Source organism: Hemitrygon akajei, chromosome 22, assembly GCF_048418815.1.
Source record: "Hemitrygon akajei chromosome 22, sHemAka1.3, whole genome shotgun sequence".
NCBI classification, from domain to species: Eukaryota; Metazoa; Chordata; class Chondrichthyes; order Myliobatiformes; family Dasyatidae; genus Hemitrygon; species Hemitrygon akajei.
Window position 1 is genome coordinate 36,666,310 of NC_133145.1, and position 15,729 is coordinate 36,682,038.

Here is a 15,729-nt window from a genome sequence, read left to right on the forward strand (position 1 = left end):
GTGCCAAATACCATATTGAAATAATATTTTATGATGGAAACAAGAATAAAATTTGCATAAATAAGTGATGATTGAATACATAGATGCAATTGTTTGCAAATTCCTAAAGCATTAAATGGTGAGGTTAACCAAAATAACCACCGACCCATGACTTTTCACCATTTTGTGACCACAATATGTGCCCTTCATTATTCAACAGTGGCCTTCTGAAACACCTGGCTGTCAGGCAGGCCAATTTGCCAACATGCTCAATGCTGCCTGGAGTTCACTTGCATGCAATGTTATCAGGTGATTGAAGTGATACCATTAAAAAAAACACATTAATGTTTATTGTGGTTCTCAACTGTGTTCTCTTTTTTTGAGATGGAGCAATTTCATAGCCAACATCCCTAATCCACCCTCCTACCCTGCCACTGAACACTATCACATGCACGAGTCATTTAGACAGACATAAAAGTTCTGGGAAAATATTTAAGTATTAGAACCAGCTTCTGTCTGTCTTGTACAGACTTGCATGACATGTTGGAGGAGCAAAAAGCCCACATTTTGGAGGGTTCTCAGTGTTTACAAAATTTACATTCAAAAAGTAAAATGTCAACTATTTTAAGAATGAAGTTTGTGAAATCTGCTTCATTTCCATTTCTACAGCTGCTTCTTATACTAAGATTTGGCTCTGACACAAACATGTTATAACAGGTCATAAGAAACGTATAAGAATTACTTTGCCTCTGATAATTCTGGAAGTTAATGTGATATGATAGTTTTTGTAGAACATGTAGATTAATTTCCAAAATAAAAATGCTAACTTTGAACTCACTTAGTGTAGCAATGATGTTTGTTTATTAACCATTGCTTTTTTCAAGGATTACTGGTACCCTACTCCAGCATAACTTGATTTTTATGTATTTATTATTCAGCTTCTAAAACTATGCAAGAAGGTTGGGTCAGCAGTGGAGATGAAGTTGCCCTCAATAGTAACCATCATTCTAACTGGGAAGAAGATGAGGGAGAGATGGGAATGTGGAATAATGTAGCTTCTCAGGAGAGCAACTCTTCTTGTAATTCTTCAGGCTGGACCAATGCTAGCAAGAAAGTGCATCAGAAGGTATTTCTGTTTTTACATTTGGGTTGTTTGCAAAAACTCTGTAGTTTGTTATCAAGGAGATAGGAGAGTTCAACTGCAGTTGATAATGTTTAAAAACTTGTGAATGAGATATTTGATTTTGTTTTGAAGGGTATAAAAGCATCCAGTAAGCAAGAAGAGACTTGGCTTATGAATCGCCTGATAAAACAATTGACTGATATGGGTTTTCCTGTAAGTATTCTTTTGTTGAATCTCTGATTCTACTGTAAGTACATGCACAATAGTCTCTTGTGACCTGTTTGAATCTGTAACTTGGATAGCATCCATCAGTTGCAAGTTGTAAGCTTGCTGTCAGTAGACATCATATTCACCAGATTATGGATTATTATTGTGTTGCGAATATGTACTAAAAAGTTATTTTGTGTAGTAGAAATTGCTGCTAAACTAGTGATAAGTTAAGTACCATAGTGACAGTATTAAAATTTTGTAAACTATGACTGGAGAGAAGTCAATTTATTTTACCCCATATGATAACTTGTAGAGTTATTAGAAAATCACAAGAATTTGGTAAATACCTACAAAACTGAAACAGAAAATTATGCTGTCGTAAGATGTATGTAGAAATGGCCTTTTCCTGTTGCGTTAAATGTTCTCACCATTTTCATTTTAAGATATTGGATATTCCTGATTTTATTGAAGTTATTGAATTGAAATTAAGGCAAAATAAATTTGTACCATATCTATCTGTGTTACAACATTAAAATAAACACATTTCTTTTGAAGAACAACTTTTCATGCTGCTTTTTAAACTATTCATACATAAAACTTTTTTGGAATTGGGTCCATCTATGGTGGTACATTCATGTTTAACTGGATTATCATGTATCATATATAACTCAGTTTTATTAATGTTTAGTCTGCTTGTAAAGTAATAGTTGATGACAAAAGACTTTGAAATTTAAATTGTCTATCTTGATCAGACAGAATCTTGGTAGTTGTTGCCAGTAGAGGATTCAGATAAGACGTTGACACATTTAAGACAAATGTCCTTTATTGGAAATAATATTTTTGTGAATAAGTTAATATTTCTGAATGTTCACCAGTTTGCAGTTACCTATGAACATAAATCTTGTATCTCTCATATTTTTAAGAATGTGCCTAGCCCAGTGAAGCTAGTTTTGTTTTTGATATCTTTCTTGCAAACAATTAACTATGAAATATGATAATCATTCACAGAGAGAACCAGCAGAAGAGGCTCTGAAATGTAATAACCTGAACCTTGATCAGGCTATGGGTAAGTCTGAAAGATGTAAACTTGACATTTGTTCTTATTGAAATTTCTAAGCTACAAAAATCATTTGATATCTTTCTTTCTGTTTTAAAAATAACAGATCTTGCTGGTTTAAGGCCTTGTTGATAGGTGTATGATTGTCTTTGGGGAGTCTTGAATGCTGCATATTGTACAACATGCCGGTCTATATATCAGTGTTAGACTGGCCTTAGATCTTTTTGCTCCCAGTCTTGTTTCCTTGCAGACTTTAGTGCTTGGATTTTTCTCATCATTCATAAAATTTCAATAGAGAACTAAAGGAGCAATCATGGAACTTGGGTTTTCTCAGCGAAAGAGAATAAAAACAAAGGTGAACTTGAGACTAATCTCATTACCCTGCTACCCAGGCACCTTCATATATTCACAATTTCTTTTATCAAGGCGACTGGGTAGTAAGGTAATGAGATTAGTCTCAAGTTCACCTTTGCTCTCAATTTCTGTTGAGTTGTCATACCCTATTATCTGGTATTTTGTTTGGTGGAGGGGATGAGGAGTACTGAAGTAGACACTTTTTTTAATACAGCTTGATTCAGTGTTTAAAATTGATTTAGCCGCCTCTCCTTTAATCTTATGACAAGACGTGTTCCATACTTTATTTGATATCCAGTTTAATGTTAGTCGCCCTCTACGCTTTTGCCATCTCACTTGTGAAGCTTTCTATTCTGTTTGGAGGTAAGCAGCTTCAGGCACTTATTTGTCCTTTTAGACACTACCCCCATTTCAGATGATTACAGAAACTATCAATGCTGTTTATTTGTTTAAGAATGTAAAAGGATATGGAAAACGGCAAGATGCATGAAGTACAAATGCTAGCATAAATTGGGCTGAATAGCCTGACTCCTTGTTGTGATCTCTACATATATATGTATGTTCCCTGATCTGTCATATCGTTTATGCTTTGTATAATCTTAAAATTTTCTCTAAAGGTCCTAAAGGCAAAATTAACCAGCTTTTAAACAGAATATGTTTCTGGCATTCTGCAACATTAAAAGAAAACTAAAATACTTAAATGCAATTAAAAATTATGGTTAAAATACTTAAATATACTTTAATTGCATGTAAATTAGCTGTAATTTATCAAATGAATGAAGATTTTCTTAGCTGCATCAAGTCTAACCATGAGACTAACTTCATGCAGTCTAGAAAAATCTGTCAAACAGTTGCAAAGATTTTGGGGCTGCCTTTATGCAATAGTACAAGGGAATGCCTAGATTTCTGACACTTGTATATAAAAAAAAACTGTAGAATCATACCTTTCTTCTCAAACTCTGGGACATTATTGATAATTTTAGCTCCAGAAACCTGCAAATTAATGAAGACTAACTTGAGATCAGAACTGCATGATAGAATGTTATGTTCGCTCCTTTGGAGTGCACTGTAAGTTCAAGACTTCTGTGTACTCACTTATGGGTCAAGTTTTTTGCCAGAAGTTTGAACTTTAAAAATTAGGCTGATATTTTCACTTTCATTTTGGCAATTTCAGGAGGTGTTGAAGTAGTATAGTCAGGAAACTTGTGAAGGATCCTGTGGTAATAACAAAAATTGCACTTGTATAGGGCTATACATTCCCAAACTGTAACAAAGGACTTTATATTGAAGTGTGTACTTTCTAGAATGTCATTTTAAACATCTCACATGCGTGACATTTTCCAGTGAATTTCTCATGACACAATTTATCAGATGTTTTCTGGAAATTGTTTATGCATGAAACGCGATAATGCTTTTGGCACTGCTTTGAACTTCTCAAAACCATTTCACTTGATCCAAACAGTATTTCCTTTGCTAGTCAATTCTGATTGCTGTTAATTTGGCATTGCTTTTTTAAGTGATAATTTCCATCCATGCTGGATCTCTGTAACTGAAGTACTGGAACTCTGATTTACATTTCTAGTTTTTTTCCTGACTTGCTGATTGTGATACTTTCTACTTGGGTAGCGTTGCTAAATATCCTGTCTTCCATGCCCATTATTCTGAAATACATACAATAGAAGATCACCATTCACCCTAACTCCTAGCTTAGGGTATAACATTTTTTTCCTCTATAGCTCAGCAGTGAACTGGTATTAATTAGCTTGTTGCTGTATACTGGACTATTTGTATAATTTCAGCTTGTTCCTTCCAACTACTTACCATGTGACCATATGTAGCATGCATTGTGTAAATATTCTTACACTTTACCTACACTCACTAGCCTCTATTTAGGTGAAGTTAATGTTTGTCTTCTGTTTTTTTTTCCTTTTCCTCTTTGTTTTATGTTAAGATGGATTTTCCCCTTTTCCAGGTGCTCTGTTGGAAAAGAAAGTGGAGATGGACAAACGTGGAATGGGAATGTCAGATTACAATGGAATCGTTTCTAAACCACTTGGCTGCCGACCACCTTCTATCTCCAAAGAGTCTTCCGTGGATCGCCCCACCTATTTTGACAAGGTTTGTCAGTGCTAACAAGCAGAATAGGGAGTGGAGGGAGGTAGTATTTAGTCGTTATGGGAATTTCATTTCCTAGTGAACAAAACTCCTTTTTAGAAGGAACACAAAAAAACTACCTCTGCTAGTTTATACTTTGAAGAAGAAAAGGTGTTGCTGCTCAATATCTGCAATTTAGCCTACATTTTGATATCAAAGTAGAGTTCATTGCCATACTGTCATACACATGAGTAGATGTTTATACCGTTATTTGAGGCAGCTTCACTGGCACAAGACATCACATGAGTGCATTCACAAAAAAAGAATAAATTAAACATGTACATACACAAGTTTCACAAAGAGCACAATTAGAAAATAAACAGGTCCATTTTAATACACTGTTAGTCACTTGGAAAACAGTTTTGTAATCTGTAGGTGGAAATTTAAAAATTAATATCAATGAATTTTTAAAGTGGGATGGACCTTTATTAAGTAATAAGTGTCAAGTATTATCCTTTATCCCTAGGTTAAAGTCTCAATGTATCACTTTGTACTTATATCCTGTAGTCAGATTTTGTGTGAAAGTTAGCATCTTGGAACTGCTTAATCGGTACCAAAATAGATTCAGACAATTACAAATTGAGCTAATGCAAAGGATCAATATTTTTGTGTTGATTTTTAATATCTGGGCACCTCTATATTATTGTTTTGAAAGCTGGCCTTTACCTACTCAAAGCAGTGTTTCAGATTATTATTGGAAAGCAAAAGATCCAAGTACAATATGTTACTGATCTTTTGGAAAGATAGATTTATTTTGCTGCAATGTATAAAAAGTTGTTGCTAAAACACATAGTTTTTGCAAGTTATTGTAGTAAATTGAATATTTTTAATTGACAGTGTTCATTGCTAATCTTTTTAGGGTTAAAGAGAAATTTTTGGGTTAAGGTTCAGATATTTGGAGATTAATTTAGCAAGTTGTGAATTAAACACTTTAGTAAAACAGATTGATAATTTTATACTCACCAGATCATGGTGTGATTAACACATTATGAATGTGTTTCTGTCACACAGACCCTATGAAGCTTTCTAGACAGATTAATTTCAGTAATCTAAAAACATAAAAATCAAAGCTTTAAGAACATCGCCAGAAAGAGTCAATGAGCATTTTATTTTAGTAAATGCTTAAAGTAACACACTCAAAATGCTGGAGGAACTCAGCAGGCCAGGTGCCATCAACGGAAAAGAGTGAGCAATCAACATTTCAAGCTGAGACCCTTCAAAAGGACTGGAAAGGAAGGGGAGAAGTCAGAGTAAGAAGGTGGGGGAGGGATGTGAGAAAGAAGTACAAAGTTGCAGGTAATGGGTGGAAATCAGGGGAGAGGAAGGGAGTGAGTTAAAGAGCTGGGAAGTTGATTGATAAAAGAGAGAAAGGGCTGGAGGAGGAGGATTCTAATAGAGGATAGAAGACTGTGGGGGGATAAAAGGGAAGGGAGGAGAACCAGAGGAATGTGATGGTCAGGTCATGAGATGAGGGAGTAGAACAGGAATGAGGAACAGTGAAGAGGGGGTGGAATTACTGGAAGCTCAAGGAAACCCCTCTCCCCACCACCGTTTTCTCGTGTGTTTCTTAAGTTATTTGTAATTTGTTGTCAATTTTACTACATGGTATTTGTATATACATATGTGTTTACTATTTAGTAGGAATGAACTTTGGGGTGTTCATGAATTTTATTAAGTTGTGCTTGTTTACAATAACGTTTTGAAAATCACAGATCTTCTGTTTGATTTATTTTGGATTTCATATATGCAAAGTTTTAAAAGTATAGCCTAATTCCAGAAACTTGAAGATAGAAATCTAGGCTTGTACGTGGATACTACATTAACAGTGCAGCACAGTTGGAAGAAACTTCTAGCAGATAGCAAATATATTGGTCCATTTGGGTAGATGTAAAAGATCTTGTCACACTAATTCAGAGGGCGAGTAGAGTAGTGATCACAGATGGTGATTCATCTCTTAGCAAACTCGGTGAAACACCTTGTTTGATCACTTAGTCGGATTGACCTCTCTCCAGCTCACACCTTTCTATTCTTTTGTGGTCCTACAGTTTAAATTAAGTTCCAGGCTTCGCTACCATGACTGTACTGCTAGGCAGAGCATTCCATCAGGGTGGTCAAACAGTGTTAAGTTCTGTTACCTGGGATGACTGGATTTGAGGTTGTGTTTCAGCCACCCTGATCCTCCCTCCTCTCAAAAGACATTGAAATCCTATCCAAACTCTTTGATACTCAGGCAAAACTGCTGGCTCCACTTCCATACATCCATCCTATTGTCATATTTTGAGGCACCTTCCAGATACAACTGGCTACCTCAATTCCAACATTACAGTAGTAACTGATTCAAAACTATTTCCTAGACTGTAAAGCACTTCAGGCATCCTAGAATGGATGTGAAGGACATCATAAATATGCAAATATACCTATATTTGTAATTTTCATTCAATATTGATAAGTCAGGTGTTTGTGCGGCAAATGTTTCAAAGCTCCTCCATCAAGTTAGTCAAGAGGAAGCAATATTTTGGGTGTTGCAGAAAAAAATTACATTTTCTGCATAATTGTAATACTTGAATTAGATTATAGACTTTGAATTCTTCAATTCAATAGTAATGCATTTGTCCAAAGATATAGCATCTATTTTCTCATTAATGAAGCTAATGGCTAGAACCAAGTTCACCAAAATCTCAGCTAAGTGATGTAACATGCAGTGGTTATTACTACAAACAGTTTAAGGTTAATGGTTGAGTGTAATATTTTGAGGTGGAGCTAGTGAACATGCTATCACCACTGTCTTGTCTTCTGTTGTTCCTTTACTCCTACAGTGTTTTTAATCTATATAAATCATTGTTAACATGCAAAGTTGTTAGTCATGCACTTTAACCCTGTTTTTTCTTTATTTCTTTCTGTCTTTCACTTTTCCAAACCTACATTTCCCATCAACCTTTTGAACCCATTTTTTTTCTTTAAACTATGGAATTCCTCTGTTCTTATTCTGGCTACCATTCCACTGCCACATAATGCTGTGCCCTTGTTGGCACTGCATAGCTCACCCTATCTTTCTCCAATCAGGATGGCGGCCTAGTGGAAGAGTCCCCTACTTCACCATTTTTGCCTTCACCAAGCCTGAAGCTCGCCCTTTCAAACAGTGCACACCCTAATCAGGCCCTTGGTGCCATTGCCTCGGGGCTGGGCATGCAAAACTTGAATTCTTCTAGACAGGTAAGGATGGCTGTTTATAAAATAACTGCTATAACCCAGTTGATACTGTTATGTTAGGCAATCAGGTATCTACCCTATCTTATAATAAATCTGTCACATTTGGCTTTTTTGATGAAATAAAGTATTGTGGTTCTTACACAGCATGTTTTAATTCATAGTATTGAGCATTTTGGATTCCAGGTTGCTGAACATTTTTGTAATCAAGGTATAATCCATAAACTGACTGTGAATAAATTACATATCCTTATATTGTTTTATTTTTGTAAGATGCTTTCAGGTCGTTTACCAGCCCAAAATAAAACAAGTTGCCTGCTTCCTTCTGCTTCTATGCTTGTTTCTTTCAGTGGTTAAACAAAATTGCTCTTTCAAACTCTTACTTGGACAATTATTCTAAAGTAAGCCAAAGATGCTGAGTATGTGTAGAATTATGGAGGAAAAACTGTATCCTAGATTGCCATGGAAGGCAACAAAGGAGATGGCTGGAGCTCTTGCTGAGATTTTAAAATGTTTGTTGGGCTTGTGATTTGCCAGATGTTGGAGGATGACAGATATCCCCGTTTTTAAGAAAGGCTTGGTGGCTATTGACCTGAGGCCTAATGTAAGTGCTAAGGAAAGATACAGGGGGAAGTTTTGAAGGAGATCCTGTTTGATCAATTTAATTGAAATTCTTTGAAAAAGTGACAGTATATTAATGAGGCCAGGATAGTTGATGTGATTTGTAATTGTAAAGCATTCTTATTTGGGATTATATGCCTCTGATTAGTGGTGCCTGGCAGAGATCAGTGCTGGGACTTGTACTGTTTGAAATACACATGAATGTCTTGGATTTGAGAGGCTTGATCAGTAAACTGCAAATTGCATGAGGATTGAATGAATTGGGCTGAATGTTCTGTTTCAATGCTATAAGGTTCTGTTACTCAAGCTTAGTCATTTCTGATTACATGCCTCAGGAAACCATCTAGGCTCATTTAAAAAGTTATATCTTGCGCACATCCTGTAGATCAACAGGATTTCATTAATCCTCAGAAAATAAGTTCCCTTTGTATTCCTGTTTGTATTTTAGTTCATTCTGAATCTGTATTTTATGCACAATTATATTAGGACTGAGCTATTCCAATATTCAATGTTAGAAGTGAAGTTTATATTGCAAATTACACATTTAATGTATTGGTCATAATTTTTCTTTTGCTGAAATCCATTTTGTGACTTTGCATTAGAAGAATAGGTTTGTTTTCAGAAGTCAGTATAAGTGATCATATTGCAAAGATTCTTTATTGCCCTCTGAAAGCAATGTCCAGTCAGTGGTTTGTAATATTCCCCTTTCCTTTACAAAATAAAAATTGTTGGTAAGGTTATTGTGATGTACAAAGTCCTCTGGGAATTAAATTTGTCACTGTACTAAGAACACTGTACTATTTTACTCTTCTTGTAAAATAATGTTGCACACTAAACTAATGTCACTTACAAGATTTTTCACTTGAAACTCCAGTCCCATGTTTTGAATTATTAGGAAGTTGCATACTTCAGTAATTCTACCTTCAAATTTGAAGTCACTGCTGCCAAAATTACTATTTTTTAAATGACAACCAGAAACAGTTATGCTGGTCAATAAGTTGAGCAAGTATCTCAACCATATAGTTAAGCATCCAAAACTACTCATTGTTTTGGTATCACTGGATCCTTTAAGAAAAACCTTTCTTCGAGGGATATTGAAAAAAACTTGATTAAAAATTAAAACTTATTTAAAATACTTAAGCAAATTCCATTTAAAACAAAAATGGAACTTGTGTTGTATTTGATTTCTCAGATTCCTTTGAGACCAACTTATTTTAAAACAAATTCAGACTTGCCTGATAAGTTGTTGTTTTTATTAATTGCCAGAGTGGCAATCTAGGTATGTTTGGCAATAGCGGAGCAGCACAAGCCAGGACCATGCAGCAGCAACAGCAGCCGCCAGTGCAACCTCTTAACTCATCCCAGCCTAGTCTTCGTGCTCAAGTGCCTCAGTTTCTATCCCCTCAGGTGTGTGATATTGCAAGCCATGAAATATTAGCTTGAAGTACTCAGTTAATATGTGGTGGTGTCTTTAAATTTATTCCGTCCTCAATACAATGCCACGGGAAATAAATGCATTATGTAACCTAATTGTACATAGTGAAGTTGTGCCTCAAAATATAATTTTTCATTTATTTTTGTGTTTGAATAAAGTAAGCTTTGAAACATACAAACTATTACATAATGGAACTCATTTAAACTCTGATACATTTTATATTTTATCTTTGCCAATTAAATGGTACAGAACTATTTTACTTAGCCATGGTTCTGAAATTGTCATTAAGCTACTGTTAAAAGCTGTACAAATGCTTCTGATTTTTTTTCAGAGAAGGCGAATAACTATATATAATTCACAATGTATAGTGTTTTCTTACTACTTTTTGTTTACTTTAAGGTTCAAGCACAGCTCTTGCAATTTGCAGCAAAAAACATGGGTCTCAACCCTGCACTATTAGCCTCGCCAATTAATCCTCAGCATATGACTATGTTAAACCAACTTTATCAGCTGCAGCTGGTAAGTTAGCTTTCTGTGATCTACAATCACAAGATCATTAGTTTTGGTTAAAATGTTTTTCATCATGCAGTGCAACAAAGGAATTTTGCACATTTATCACCTTAACCATACCTCACCATATCTGTCACACTGTCAGTGTAATTATCAGTGCCTGTTTAACACTTCAATGAATTCTCTTATCTTTCCTAATTTCTGTCCTTTATTTTCAGTTTCACGGCTTTTGGAAAAAACTTTACTGCTCGGTAGAATTGGTTGAAATACAAGTTAATGTGGAACAGTGTACTGTACTGTATCATTTCAGCTTAATATAACTGAATTTGCCATTGTTGAGTGTTTTTTTTAAAAAAGAACATACATTTTAAATGTTGGTTCAGTTAGTGCAAGCATTTTACTAAAAACTTTGATCAATTTGAAGTGAAGAAATTGACATGAATTAATCATTCAGCAAATGTTTCGGAATGGATTGAATGAAAATCAAATTTCATTGAAAGGTTAAATTGTTGAAATGGTTCAAGTTTTTATGGTATCTTATTCTTAAAATGAAAGAAAATTTTTTTGTACTTTGTCTTTGCAGGCCTACCAGCGTTTACTCTTCCAGCAGCAGATGTTACAGGCCCAGCGTAATGTTTCTGGAACCATTAGACAACAAGAGCAGCAAGTATGTACAGTAAATTCATTAGTTTTTAAGCTAAAAAATAATTCATAGACAACAGATGCATCAGAAATAACTTGTTTAGCTGTTAACATATTTGTGTTAACCTCAAATTTCTCTTCCGTTTATCAATATAGGCAAAATTCTTCATATGCTTTCCAAAATTTCAAAAATATACTTTGAGTAAGCATTGTGATTGAGTGCGATCTTATAGAAAGTGATGTACTGTACTAGGGTATGGAAGAACAGACATGGTATATTTGCACTTAATTACAGCCTTTCAATGTATCTTTTACAATATGGTCACTTACGAAAGAGTGAAATTTGAATTATTTTTCAAAAGGCTGTGAACAGAATTGACTGTTGCACTATCATCAGATATTCCCATGTTTTACCTGGTCATAGAGCAATAATTGTTGTTGATGCAGTTATCTAATTTCCCAAAGGTTTGATGGAACTTGAGGCTTCTAACTTCAACAGCCAATTTAGGAAATTGCCTCTGACATAAACTTTACTAGAATTTAAAAGCAGCCACTCTCTTCACTGCTGGAGTTGTTTATATTTGGAGCAAGGCTGACTTGAAATTTGTAAAGTTCCTTGGTGAAACCTAAGCTGAACACAAGTGATTTATTGGTGGATTGGTGCTGCTTAGTAGTAAAAATATTAGATTGCAGAGTTTAGTCAGATTAATGAAGTCAGAAAGAGTCAGTGATCCATATCAATAAACTTGAATCAGATTTTCATATGAAGTTCATTAACCAGAATCATTACACTCAATGGCCAGTTTTAGTTACCTGAACACCTGCTTGTTAATGTAAATATCTAATCAGCTAATCATGTGCCAGCAACTTAATGCATAAAAGCATGCAGATCTGTCAAAAGGTTGTGTTGAGACTAAACATCAGAATGGGAAAAAGTTCTGGTCTGAGTCATTTTGACTGTGGAATGATTATTGGTGCCAGACAGAGTGGTTTGAGTATATCAGAAACTTCTGATCTTCTGGTATTTTCACACACAACAGTCTCTAAAATTTACCGAAAATGGTGTGGAAAAATAAAAAAATAAAAAATAAATCCATGAGCAGCAGTTCTGTGGGCATAATGCCCTATCAACAAGAGCAGTCAGAGGAGAATGCCCAGACTTGTTCAAGCTGACAGGAAGGCAACAGTATTTCAAATAACCATGAGTTGCAACAGTGGTGTGTAGAAGAGCAACTCAGAATGCACAACATGTCAAACCTTAAAGTGGATGTACTACGGCAGCAGAAAGTCATACTGGGTTCCACTCCTGTACCTAATAAAATGGCAGCGAATATATTTCTGCATAATACTTCCAGATTTTCTAATTTGACTTCACAATTTTGTATGCTTGTGTTGCTGCTTAATAGCATTCATTGTGTATGACAGTTTCCATCACTTTGTGAACTTTCCGGAGAGTTGTACAAACATTTAAAATAGCTGCCCTTTCCTTGATTGCAACTTTATCTTTGAGATTTTTAATGTGGAAATATAATTAACAAGTAATAACTTGCACTACTGCTCACATTTTTACCTAAGATAAAATTTAAGCTTAATTAAATATCCTGGAAATGTATCAGCTTTATATTAAATTCACTAAAGATTATAAGACCATAAGGCATAGGGGTAGAATTAGGCCACTCGGTTCATCGGGTCTGCTCCTCCATTTGATCCTGAGTGATCTATTTTTCTTCTCAACTCTGTTTTCCTGTCTTCACTCTTATTAATCAAGAACCTTTCAACCTCTCCTTTAAATATACCTGATGACTGGGCCTCCATAACTTTCTGTGGCAATGAATTCTACAGATTTACCACTGCACTAAAGAAATTCCTCCTCATCTCTGTTCTCAGGGGACGTCCTTCTGTTCTGAGGCTGTGACTTTAGGTTCTGGACTCTCCCACTATTTGAAGTGTCCTCTCCACATACTCTACCTAGACCTTTCAATATTCAGTCGGTTTCAAGTTTTAGTTTTCTTCTAAACTCTAGCCAGTGTAGGCCCAGAGCCATAAAACATTCTTCATATGTTACTGTTTCATTTCAGTGAGCATTCTAGTAAGCTTCCTCTGTGCCCTCTCCCTTTAAAATAAAGGTTTTGGATTTTTGGATTCGCTTAAGATCACACACTCCATACTTGATATGTATTGAACTTGACTGACAGTATTTTAACGAATCTAGTGGTGTACTTTTTCTGTAGGTCTTAATAACATTTGGCCACACAGAATAAACGTGTATTTTACCATGTGCAACCAGGTACTGATATTTTTAGTCATGTTTAAAGTTACAATCTTAACAACTCACTCTATTCCACTTGATCTCTTTTGTATAGCTATGGATTTGGCCTATGCTTGAAATGCAACTTTCTCTCTTCAGACACTGCCTGATATGTTGAGTATCTTAAAATTTCCAGTATCTGCATTTTTAGCTTTTGGATATAGTTGGTGTTCAGTTTCACCTCGCAACCTATTATATGAATAGCATGCTGCATGATAAGTGAGGAACCTAGGTTTCAGAAGAAGGGAGCTGTGAAGGGATGAGACTCAAGCTACAGAGCAACGAGAAGATGCAACAAATGCCACACTCTGGCAGAATAGAACCATGACTCTGCTCCATTAGCAGAAGTTGTGTGATCCTTGCTTCAGCTTTCGGCTCCCTTTAGGGCAACACCCAATTCAGGATTAATCACCAAAAATTGGGATTGACTGTTATCTGTTTTATCCAAGTCTGCCACTCAGCCCAGAACTATGTTGAACCATGTTCTTCAAATGGCCCTGAAAGTGACTGCATTGGTCACTAGCAGCCAGAGTAATTGAAGAGTAAGAATAGTCAGAGCTTGACTGGTCTCGAGTTCCTCAGTTTTTATTAAAGCCACTGTATGTAAGCTCAGCAGTAAATATATCCAAGCAGAATCAGTGTTACTAGTGGGGGAGGAGAGGGTCATATTAAATCAGGAATGTGCACAAGGACAGCATTGTGAGAATATCCAGCATTGTGAACTGAAGGAAGCTAAACGGGGAGGCAATCTGTGGAGGTATTTGCCTATGTTGAGAGTTTATAATTGTATCATTAATGATTATACAGGTGAAATGTTTTCTTTTGAAGTATTAAAGAACATTATTGTTACTCTTCATAGTAAAATTAAAGCCGCGTTTATATTTTTCAACTCTCACTTCAAATCATTCGTAGTTATAAATGTTGGTAATGGCATCTGCAGCTCAAACTTGTAAAATTCCATCTAGTGCTAGAAGTGTGCAACTGCAATAGTGTCCTAGTCATATATGTGTCCAACCAAAGATTGTGGCACCTATTAAGCAGTAAAATACATTGCCTAACAAAAAGAGGTAACTCTCATCTTATTTTTAGTTTGTTCCAGCATAAGACTACATCAGATTCTGGAAATTAATTATGGCTTGTCTTCAAAACTCATAATATTACCATTTCTGATTGACTTTTTCTTTACTCATAGGTTGCACGTACAATCAACAACATGCAGCAGCAGATCCAACAACACCAGCGGCAGCTGACCCAGGCCTTGCTTATGAAACAGCAACAACCGCATCCACCATTGCACCCATCTGCAGGCAAAGTAACCATTGATAATCTGAGTCATCATCCACCTCCCAGCCTTTCAGACCTGCAGACCAAAGAGCAACAAACGTCACCCAATTCTTTCCCTGCATATTCCTTGGGTAGGTACATTGCCAACAAAATATCAAACTTGGGAAAATACATTGGTGATGCATTCACCTCTATCCCTCTGTCAACTTTGCTTAACCCACAACTAATTTTAATGAAACTTGATTTAATCTTAAACTAGTTGCTGTTCATAGGATCCTGCAATGCAAAATAAAAATAACTTGTTTGTCACTGTTCGTACCAACCATATATCTTTAAAGTGAACACTGGGCATTAGCAAGCATTTCTTGTAATCCTATTCCTCTTTTAAATCCATGTCATTTTTCAAAATTTGATCTCAAATTCTTTCTACATTGATTTGTTTTATTTTTCTAGAAACTGATTCTGGATTCTTTCTCTGGTACCAGCTATTGTTGCTCTTTTCTTCAAGCTAGTTAGATAAGATAGAAGCTTCTGAATCCCCTCATCTGGCTGCATAGCATTCCCCAACCCAGAGACTTGTTTGTGATGATACTTAAAATCAATGGCCGGGGACCACCACTGAGCATGCTAACATAGAGAAATCTCTAGCTGAGGTGATTTTATGACATCCAAGGTAAAAGTATGAAGGAAACAGTAGAATCAGGTGGTCTTTGAACACGAGGAACAATCAGTGCCAATCCACAGCAATGGCTTTTATCTTCTTTGCCAACTGCAATGCAACTTTGAGCCTCAAATCTCCCCATTGAGTGTCTGTGTCCATAATGCCAGTCACCCAATGCTTGGTC

General features: G+C 35.7%; 1 protein-coding gene across 16 annotated transcripts in view; it reads left to right on the top strand.

Annotated features, from left to right (window-relative positions):
• The window catches only part of tnrc6c1 (trinucleotide repeat containing adaptor 6C1), a 601,775-nt gene that overhangs the window by 559,064 nt on the left and 26,982 nt on the right, over positions 1-15,729 (top strand). For 11 of the 16 annotated variants that reach the window (XM_073026006.1, XM_073025993.1, XM_073025999.1 and 8 more), the window contains 9 exons: positions 918-1,105; positions 1,235-1,315; positions 2,321-2,378; positions 4,675-4,841; positions 7,917-8,090; positions 9,972-10,112; positions 10,540-10,659; positions 11,234-11,317; positions 14,793-15,015. In XM_073026006.1, the coding sequence (XP_072882107.1) occupies positions 918-1,105; positions 1,235-1,315; positions 2,321-2,378; positions 4,675-4,841; positions 7,917-8,090; positions 9,972-10,112; positions 10,540-10,659; positions 11,234-11,317; positions 14,793-15,015 (1,236 nt within the window). The remainder of the gene's footprint in view (positions 1-917; positions 1,106-1,234; positions 1,316-2,320; positions 2,379-4,674; positions 4,842-7,916; positions 8,091-9,971; positions 10,113-10,539; positions 10,660-11,233; positions 11,318-14,792; positions 15,016-15,729) is intronic. The other 5 variants (XM_073025995.1, XM_073026008.1, XM_073025997.1 and 2 more) reach the window with 3 other exon arrangements.